At 62.2% G+C, this 10008-nt stretch overlaps 1 protein-coding gene across 1 annotated transcript; it reads left to right on the top strand.

Annotated features, from left to right (window-relative positions):
• Positions 1-3617: 3617 nt before the first annotated feature.
• On the top strand, positions 3618-9931 carry ERFL (ETS repressor factor like). Its single transcript, XM_022584909.3, has 5 exons — positions 3618-4546; positions 7479-7713; positions 8123-8318; positions 8426-8543; positions 9044-9931. Exons 1-5 carry the CDS (start codon positions 4396-4398, stop codon positions 9487-9489), a joined length of 1146 nt encoding a protein of 381 aa, XP_022440617.2. The 5' UTR covers positions 3618-4395; the 3' UTR covers positions 9490-9931.
• Positions 9932-10008: the final 77 nt, after the last annotated feature.

Below are 10008 nucleotides of genomic sequence, written 5' to 3'. Positions count from 1 at the left end.
GCCTGTCGGGGTGTGTGCGCGTGTGCGTGCAGGGGGCCAAGGGAGAAGGGTCTTGGGCCGCATCTCTCTCCTCTTTAGACAGAGCCCCAGAGAAGATATGAAATTTAAAAAAAAAATCAATTTTCATTCCACTTGTGCAGATCGTGTTAAGGGGAGGCGGCGGTGGGGGGGGCGCTGGGTGAGGGATGAAGGGGCTGGGGTGAGGGTGTGAGGCCCGAGGCGGCTCCCGAGGCAGCCGGAGCAGCTTAGAGAAATCAAAACAACTGGTTAAACCCCAGCCCAGGGGGCCGGGGAGATGGGGGCCCTGAGGAGACAGAGGCAAAGAGAGATGGGGAGAGACAGAGAGGGACAGAGACAGGGAGAGACAGAGACACCCAGAGACAGAGACAAGAAACAGAGACACTCAGAGATGGAGATATTTGGAGATAGAGGCAGACAGAGAGATGGGGCCACAAAGACCCTGAGAGAGAGAGAGACAGAGAGAGGAGAGACACTGACACCCAGCAGGCCTGAGAGAGGCTGGGATCTGTCTCTAGTGAGACAGCAGCAGAGGCAGGCCTGGGCCAGTGCGCGCCTCACACACGTGCACACGCAGGGGCAGGGGCTGGCTTGGGACATACACGGATGGATGGGTGGATGGACAGACAGCTGGACAGATGATGGCAGGAGCATCAGGACCCCAGGGTGGGGTTATCTCTGAGTGCCCAGCCCACCCAGTTGGGCTGTGGGTCTGAGTGTGGCTCTGTGTGTGTGTGTGGAGGCCGCGTGTGTTTGTGGCCTTGCGGTGGCTGGCTGTGTTGGTGTGGTGTGTGCACCGCTGTCTCCTTGCGTGATGGAGCACGTGTGCACGCAGGGTCTCTGGCGCTTGTCTGTGTGACTCGTGTGCTCTCGTGTCACTTGTGTGTGACTGGCTTGGCTGTGCTGCTGGCTGTGTCTGTTTCTGTGTGGCGCTGTGTCAGTGTGTGATTGTAGGTCTCTGTGTCTGTATTTGATTGTGAGCCTTGGTGTATGAGAGTGTGCCTATGTTAGTGTGTGTCTGTCTGTGATTTATGGTTGTCTGTCTGTGATTTATGGTTGTATGTCTTTGTTTCTGTATGGGACTGAATTGCTGTGTGTCTCGTGCATATCTGTGTGTAACTGTGTGTCTGTCTCTGGGTTGAGGTCTATGACCGGGATGGTGTGTGTGTGACTATTTTGACACGCATGTCTGTCTGTTGTGTGAAACATGGTGGTATGTGTGCCTGGGTTGCTGTGTGGGTCTATGTGATGTGTGTCAGTTGTGACAGTCTTGATGTGTATGAGTTTGTGGACATGTGCATCACACATCTTTGTGCTGTGTGTTGTGTGTGCCAGTGTGGTGTGTGTCACTTTGTTGAGCTGTGGCAGTGTGGTGCGTGTGCCTGGGTCGGCGTGTGGGTCTGTGTAGCTGCTTTGCAGGGAGAGGAGGAAGGGCCGCTCTCGCCCACCCAGCCCCTCTCCACACTGCTGCACACACACGCTACACGCGCACACACACATATTCGGTGCCATGGCTGCGGGCGGTGGAGATGGGGGGCGGGGGGTATGGAGGAAGCAAAATAAAATTAAAAATTAAAGCTTGCCCGGAGTCCCCATCCGCCCCGCACGGACTGACTGGGAGGGTCGGGGTTGCGGCAGGCAGCTCCCCGTCTGCAGTCACTGGGGCTGTGTGTCCGTCCTTGTGTCCGGTGTCCTGCCAGGCCCCTGCCAGGGCCGCAGCCCCAGCCCCGCAGGCCCTGCTCCCCCCATCGGTCGATCTGCGATCAATGGGGCCAGGGGGGCGCCGGGGGCAGGGCGAGATCAAAGGGGCCCCAAGAGACGGATGCTGGGACAGAAACAGAGATTCGGAGACGGGGAGACAGAGACAGAGAGACATGGAGACAGGGATGTTGGGAGGAGAGATGTGGGGACCCAGAGACATAAAAACAGGGTGGTGTGGAGACGCAGAGATGTGAGGACCCAGGGACGGAGAGACATGGGGACCCAGAGATGCGGCGCTGCACCCCGGACAGTCAGGGCAGACATGCAGGGAAGGGGACAGAACCAGAGGGGGTGGGGGCCGGTCCCCGTGGGCCTGACAGGACACAGGAGGAGGACAGAGACGGGAGAAGAGGCAGGCAGAGACCTCGAGATGGCAGAGATGCGAGCGGGAGAGAGATGAGGGGGGAGCGTGGGAGCAGGCCCCGGAGCGCCGATCCCACGGCTCCTCGTTATAACGTGTCCGGAGGAGGCGGCGGGGAGTTGAAAGCGTCGGGAAGAGAAATCAAAACCAACACGGAAATGAGAGGGGCCAATAGGGGGTGGGGGTGGGGGGGTGCGGAGGCAGGAGGGAGGGGGCCCGGAGAGGCAGGGAGAGCTGGGGAGGTGGGAGAGATGTGGACGGGGCGAGGTGCGGGGGAGTCGGGGGACAGAGGGAGATGGGGAGGGAGGTGGGGGCAGAGAGACGGAGAGAGTTAGAGAGGGGAGAGGAGGGGGGAAAAGAGACAGATGGTGCAGAGAGAGTGAGAGATGCAGGACCTGGGGAGACCGGGGGAAAGAGACAAGAGAAGGGATGGGGGACGGGGAGGGACAGACCTGGAAAGAGATGGGGGAGCAGACGTGGAGGACGGAGAAGTAGGGAAAGACTGAATGATGGAGGGAGAGAGACAGAGAGAGACAGACAAGGGGAGAGAGCTGAGTGGAGAAAGGTGGGGAGAGACACCCCAGGTTGAGGGGAGACAAGGAAGGAGGGAGGAGAGAGACAGAAAAATGGAAAAGAGATAGTGGGAGGAGACAGAGAAGGGAAAAGAGAGACAAAGAGGGAGAGAGAGACAGGGAGGGAGATAAACGGAGAAAGTTGGGGAGCTGGGGTGAGATGGGGATGTGGGAGCGAGGGCGGAGGGGCTGCCCCCAGGAGGGTCTGAGTGCTGGAGGGAGCGAGGGGGAGGAGCCTCAGTAGACACGGGGCTGGGGGCTGGGGTGAGGGTGGCCGTGGGAGACCGGACAAGTGTGAGGGCAAGTGGGCTGACAAGTCCCCTCTGGTGCCCAACGGGTGGGGTGGGGCTTACGGGGGAACAGTGTGTGTGGGATCTTCTGAGCAGCCGGGCGTGTGACAGGGATGGTGTGTATAAGAGTGTGTGACGGGGAGGGGTGCGGGGGTATCTGAGGGGCTTGTGTCTAAAGGAGGGAGGCTGAGGACAGCGCGCCCTCTGAGAGGTGGGGTCTGGCGGGGTGGAGTGGTGAGAGGCAGAAGGATCTGGGGGTTGGAGTGTCTGGGATGGGCCTCTGACAGGAGCAGATGTCTGAGGGTGTGGGTGACCTAGGGTGAGGTCTGGGTGGTGGGGTATCTGAGGCAGAGGGCTGACAGAAAGGGGAAGGGTCTGAGAGACAGGGATGGGCAGGGGATGGAGTGTCTCAGGAGAATTAGGTAACTGAGGAGAGGGGTGTCCGAGGGAGTGGGGATCTGAAAGGGGGGACCTGTTGCAGTGGGGGGGAGCCAGATACAAGGGGTGTCTGAAGGGGGCTGTCTGGGGGGGAGGCAGGTCTAAGGGGAAGGGGTGTCTGGGGGGACGGAGGTCTAAGGGGAAGGGGTGTCTGGGGGGAGGCAGGTCTAAGGGGGAGGCAGGTCTAAGGGGAAGGGGTGTCGGGGGGGAGGCAGGTCTAAGGGGAAGGGGTGTCTGAGGAGGGCTGCCTGCCTGCGGGGAAGCAGGCCCAAGTGGTGGGGGTCTGAGGGGAGCAGCAGGTCGAAGGAGGGGCCTCTGCGGGAGCACTTATGCGGGCGCTGGGGGCCCGCTCTGCGGGGTGGTGAGGCGGAGGGCAGGGCGGGCAGGGGCTGGGCCTGCCCCCTCCCAGCCTGTCGTCGGGACGGCCGCCCGCCCGGTGCTGGCCGGCTCTGGGCCGACAGATGAGAGCTCCGGGCAGCGTGGGAGCTGGATGCGGCAGCCCGGGGGTCAGCCGGGAGGGGCGGGGTGGGGCCAGGAGGTTGGCAGTGGGAGAGACTTGGGGCAGCCACAGAGAGAGACAGAGGGAGACCCAGAGACGCACAGACGGACCCTGAGAGGTCTGGCGAGAGGCGAGGGATGGAGAGACCGCGGCAGAGACGGTGCAGGGTGGGCGGGCGGCGGGAGCCAGCAAGCGTGAGTGAGTGAGTGAGTGAGGAGCGAGGAGGGAGGCTGGGAGCCCCTGGTTCGTGATGGGGCGCAGAGGAAGCGGAGGCTGCCGGGAGGACTGACTGGGAGGGAAGGACAGGGCACAGGGCCGGGAGAGGGACCGGGAGCCCGGGGGACCAGCAGGCAGAGGGGTGCCCGCTGGAGGAGGCAGGCGGGGCGGGATGTAGGGGGCAAGGGCCGCGGGCACCAGCCTGGCTGGGACCTGGGTGGAGGGGCAGTGCCAGCCCCCATGACCCCCGTCTGTCTCTCCCGCCTGCTCCATCCCGTCCTCATCCGTCTGTCTGTCTGGCCTCTCTGCAGGGCCAGCTCCACCATGGACTGTAGCTGCGTCTCCGACCTTCTCTTCGCCCCGCCTGCCCTGCCGGCTCTCTGGACCCCTGGTAACTGGCCTGGACCTCCCCCACCCCTTCCCCAGCCCTCGGGCCTTCCCAGCAAGCCGGCCCCGCCTTTCTGCATCTCTCACTGTCTTCCTTCCACCTCCCCGGGTCTTAGTCAGAGTCGCCTGAATCCAACCCCTTCCTGAAAAACTTGGCTAAAAACTTCACAGCTAGATGTCCCTGCCACCTGCCTGCTGGGACGCGAGCGTCTTTTGGATGGCAGGTGAGGTGTGGAGGTTGGAGAGGGACAAGGAACCTGGGGCCTGAGGACCTGGGGTCTCGGCCGGCTGCAGTCTGCTCCCACCCAGGACCTGCGGTCAAAGAGAAGCAGGGAGACTGGAGAGAGGTGGGCACGGATGGGGCAGGGATGGGGACGAGAGGGGGCACTAGGCTAGGCGCTGGTGGACGAGTGGACAGACTGGATGACCCAGGCAGGGGGACATGGAGACGTGGCCAAACCAGCCGGAGCCTGGGAAAGAGGACGGCTTGCTTGGAATTGGATCACCAGAGCGGGGATGTGGGCGCGCCCCACAATGAGAGAGACAGAGAGAGACAGAGAGACAGAGAGAGAGAGACAGAGGAGAGAGAGAGAGAGAGAGAGAGAGAGAGAGAGAGAGAAAGAGAGACACGAGACTTGGTGCCTGGTTATTTGGGGTCTTGGAGTGTGTCTCTGTGTCACCCTTCAGTGTTTCCGGAAGAAGGGGTCACACTGGAAAAGTGTGCATTCGTCTCTTTGTTGAGCTGGTGTGCCTGCTTGTCTGTGTACCTCCGAGGCTACCCGAGTGTCTCTGGGCTGGGCGTGTTGTGTGTCTTTGGGACTTTGAGTGGCTACATTTCAGGGTTGGGGGTGTCTGCCAGCTCGCCGCCACGTGTGTTCCTGCCTCGGTGGCTGAAGAGCCTCTGACCGCTTTCGCGGTGTGTGGCACTCCGAACCGAGTGGACGGCTAATCTTGGTGCATTGCGGGCTGCGGGGCTGGGTGCTCCCCAGGCCTCTGTGTTGGGGGCTGTGTCTGTGTTTGGGGTGTGTGGAGGTGGTTCTTGCATCTGCGTGTCACTGAGTGTAGCTGGATATTGGGGGCTGTGTGTCTTGATGTGTGTGTGTGTCTTGACGTGTATGTGTCTGTGTGCCGAGGTTGCAGGTCCTCCCTCTTGTTGTGTGTGCGTGTCAGCATGTACAGCACATCCCAGGACGTGCGTTGGACAGGTAGCGTTCCGGGCTGCGCTGTGTGTCTACGTGTGTGGCAGTTGTGCGTTGTCACCTTTGGGGTCGTGTGGGTGTGTCTGTGATACAGCCACTTCCCCCCGGGATGTGTTCTGGGTGTGGAATGGGCCAGAGGCCGCGTGTCCCTGTTTTCTTAGGTGAGAAAGACCCCAGATGGAGCTGAGAGAAAAATTCTCCCTTCAGGGAGGAAACTACCTGGCCTTCTCCAGCCTCAGGCAGGGAGGCAGTATTTCCCATTTTTAGATACCAGGCAGCCTTGATGCGACCCTGCTCCTCCTTGCCTCCCATCCCTGAAATTCTGATAAGCCAGAGAGGGCAAGGAACTGCCCAGGACCACACAGCAAGTAGATACAGATGGTCTGCCGGCTCGGAGTCCCCTCCATCACCAGCCTCCTTCCCTTTCCTGCATGGTTGTCACCTTCTTATAGGCTAATTATGCCTCCTGTTTTCATGCCTGGTTCTGGGGTCTCTGAGGAGGGGGAAGGGGACAGAGGATGTGGCATAGGAGAAGCAGGACTCAGGGCCTGGGGCCTTGCGGATGGGAGGTGAGATTTAGGGGTGGGCAAGCCCCTCCTGTCTCCACCTAGCATCTGGGTGTCTGGACATGGGGCGCAGGACCCCCACCTGAGCGTGAGACATACAGCACTGAGCTGTGGGTGTTAAGAGTTGGGTGCCTGTGGGGCTGGGGGTTGGGAGGCTGTTCTACTGTCATGGTGTCACCCAGGGTGTGCCTGTCAGGTTGACACACGCGTCTTGATGCTGCATTCACTGTCTCCACCACAGTGTTTCATCTGGGCCTTTGGGGTCCTGCGTGTCTCTCATCATGGTCCTGCTGTTAGTGGATCCCAGTGCTGAGGGGCCTGAGATGTGCTGTTGCGTGTGTTGGGATGGGTGTGCGATGCTCCGTATCCGGTGTGTCTGCCTTGGTGGCACATGGTGGGTGGTGTGTCATGCCCCAGCAGGAGTGTGCCACTCTGGTGCACCTGTGTCCCATGGTACAGCTGGGGGGTCCCTCGAGGGTGAGTGGACGTCTGTGAGATAGGCTGTGTGTTGTGGGCATCCGCAGACACTCACTGCTCTCAGACCAATGCAGCATGGATGCAGGGAGGGGACACAGGGACGTGAAAGATATAAATTCATGGACAGGTGCAGAGACACACATGTACACAGGCCCAGCCTGGACGTGCCAGGGTGAGGTCAGCTGGGGCTGTAAGGGGGAGGGAAGTTCAGGGAGAGACGGACAGGAGACACGGAGGGATGGGGGAACAGCAGGAATCAGGGTCTCTCAGACCAGAGCCCTCCGGGGGCAGGGCCAGCCTGGGGGGCTGTGGGGAGAATGCTGTGGAGGGCGTGCCCTTCCCTGCAAGCCCCTCCCAGTTCACCCCCACAGTCAAGAATGCAGGAAGCTGGTCCCTCCCTCCCACCCTCTGCCCACGTTGTGCAAAGGTAGGGGACCAGGCTGGAACTGCCAACCCAGTGTCCCTGGACACCGAGTTCTCTCCCTCTATTTGGACAGTTTGGGGACTAGACACCAACCGGGGCGTGAAGAGCGGGAATCGGGTCCCTAAACATGCGTGAGGCTGGGTGACTGCTTATCAGAGACCAGGAGTCAGGGGAGAGCTGGATGCCTCCTGGTTCCTGAATCCAAGGAGGACCCAGAGCCCCGGACTTGGCGCCCTGACCCGGGGCCGCACCCCTGCCTCCTGTCCCCAGGGTTTGCCTTCCCGGATTGGGCCTACAAGCCGGAGTCGTCCCCCGGCTCGAGGCAGATCCAGCTGTGGCACTTTATCCTGGAGCTGCTGCAGAAGGAGGAGTACCAGGGTGTCATCGCCTGGCAGGGGGACTACGGGGAATTCGTCATCAAGGACCCCGACGAGGTGGCTCGGCTCTGGGGCATCCGAAAGTGCAAGCCCCACATGAATTATGACAAGCTGAGCCGGGCCCTGCGGTGAGGAGGGGCTGGGGGCCGGGACTCCCACTCCCACCTCGCCCCTTTCCCCTCACTGCCCCTCTGGGCCCCTGCCCCCTGGGGGCTTTCCCTCAGCTTCCTGGGGCAGAATCCTGTGGGATCCCAGCACACAGGGCTCTGCACGTGTAGCTACTGTAAGTACCTACTTGTGAGTGAAAGGAAGGCACGAAGGAAGGACCGGAGCCCTGGGCTTTGGAGCCACACAGGCCAGGATCCCAGCCCCTGCCTCACCCCTTCCTTGCCCTGTGACCTTGGCCAAAGGATTTCTGCGAGCCTCAGTTTCCCCAAGTTGTTGTGCTCTGTGCTGGGCACAGAGCACGTGTTGGGGCTCTGCCTTCACCTCCCTGGGTCCCGCCCCCAGCATCCAGCATCCTCCTCCTGCCCACAGCTACTACTACAACAAGCGGATTCTTCACAAGACCAAAGGGAAGAGGTTCACCTACAAGTTCAACTTCAGCAAAGTCGTGCTTGTCAATTACCCACTGTTGGACGTGGCAGCAGCCAGCACGGGCTCTCCACTCTTGCTGAGCCCTGGTCCCTTTGGGGGAGCCCCTGGGCCAGATGCTCCTCCCCTCACCCCCGAGGTGAGTTAGGATCCTGGGATCCCAGAGCGAGGTGCTTAGTGCCATGAACCCCCTGGGGAGGGGGCAACCAGTCTGAGCGGCACCCACTCCCTCCCCTCCCTCTCCAGACCCTGCAGACCCTGTTCTCTGCCCCACGCCTGGGAGAGCCGGCGGCCCGGGTACCCCTGTTCACCCCCGAGACAGACAAACTGCGTCTGGACAGCCCTTTCCCATTCCTGGGCTCTGGTAAGGGCCTGGGGTCCAGGCGTGCCGGGGAGGGCTGTGTGAGGGCAAAGATGGGGGAGGAGACAGGATGCAGGAAGGAGGCTCCAGGCGAGGCTGTGTGTGTGTGTGTGTGTGTGTGTGTGTGTGTGTGTGTGTGTGTGTGTGTGTGTGTGCGCGCACGTGTCGAGGCTCTGTGTGTGTGTATGTGTGCGTGTGCGTGTGTGCACGTGTGTTTAGAAGTCGGAGGATGCGAGGTGAGGCAGGGAGGAGGGAAGCTGGAAAGGGGGACAGGCCGAGAGAAGGGTTTTCTGGGGGCGCTATATGAATGGGAGACGGGTGGGGAGGTAGAGATGGGGGGAAGCCACGTGAGGGTGGGGAGATCCCGTGTGGGAGGACAATGGGAGAATCGGGTGGAATATGGCAGGGAGGTGGCACCCTTTACTAAGGCCCTGGCAGCCAGCCCCGATAGTGGGGCAGAGAGGCCCAGCCTGAACGCCACCCCTGTTCCGCCACCCCACCAGGTGCCACCGGCTATTCCAAGCCCCCCGGCCTGCTGGGTCCCTTCGGCCGCGCCTTCCCAGAGCACCCCTGGAACTTTAGCCCTTACCTCACCGGCCCCTTCCCCAAGCTGCCCCCGCCTCTCTACCCCCCCCACTTCTACCCCAACCCTCTGGCCAGTTCCCTGGGCCACCTGCCCTCAGCAGGGGCAGGGGGAAGCCCCACCGCTGCGCCCCTGCTGGCTGCCGCCGCGGAGGGCCTGGGCCCCGAGCACCCCTCGGGCCTGGCAGCAGCCCCTCGTCTGGCACTGCCGAGGGCTGGGGGCCCAGAGGCCGCGCTGGGGGGGAAGGACAGCGACTCGGAGCTGGAGATTACCGATGTCAGCGGCTGCAGCTCTGACAGCGAGGGAGACGAGGGCCTCCCCGTGCCCTCCAAGGCCAAGGCGGGCAAAGGGGGTGTCGGCAGCTGAGCCCGGGTGATGGATTCTGCCAGGGCGGGGACCAGGGTGGCCGCTCGCACAGCCTCTTCTGTTGTCTGGTCTGCTCTCGATGTCCTGCCTGAGGCCGGGGAACAGCCTTCGGCCCCTCCCAGGCCCAGGCCCACGGCGGCCCCAGTCTTCTTCCCCAGCCCCAGACTGGGGGGTCTCACCTCCCCCTCCAGAGAGGGGAGGGGACACGATGGCCTCCAGCTTCCTCCCCAGGCTCCAGTTTGAGGGGGGTCCCCGCCTGGCCCACTCCCAAAGTGCAATACGGCGCCCAGCCTTCCCTGCCCACCTGCCCCTGTGCTGTGACCTAAGTGTTTGTGTGGCCGTGTCTCCCCCTGTGCCGGCCCCAGTCCTGATGCCCCCGCCTCCATCACAGGCCCCCTGGGGACAGGGAGCTCAGAGCAATAACCCCGCCCCCAGCCCCCACCCAGGAGGCCCCCCCCCCCGCCCCATGACCCCCACCAGCGACCTCCAGAGAGTTTACTACAAAAATAAAAGAACAGA

Source organism: Delphinapterus leucas, chromosome 20 (genome assembly GCF_059928025.1).
Source record: "Delphinapterus leucas isolate spDelLeu-1000000601 "Yukka" chromosome 20, BTC_Dleu_Yukka2, whole genome shotgun sequence".
NCBI classification, from domain to species: Eukaryota; Metazoa; Chordata; class Mammalia; order Artiodactyla; family Monodontidae; genus Delphinapterus; species Delphinapterus leucas.
This window is presented reverse-complemented; position numbering and strand designations above follow the sequence as displayed.

Excerpts from the sequence above, each read along its gene's own strand:
- ERFL (XM_022584909.3), top strand. The coding sequence starts at position 4,396 with ATGACCCCCGTCTGTCTCTCCCGCCTGCTCCATCCCGTCCTCATCCGT. Across the intron at positions 4,547-7,478 it reads GCCGGCTCTCTGGACCCCTG|GGTTTGCCTTCCCGGATTGG; the intron begins GTAACTGGCCTG and ends TCCTGTCCCCAG. Across the intron at positions 8,319-8,425 it reads CTCCTCCCCTCACCCCCGAG|ACCCTGCAGACCCTGTTCTC; the intron begins GTGAGTTAGGAT and ends CTCCCTCTCCAG.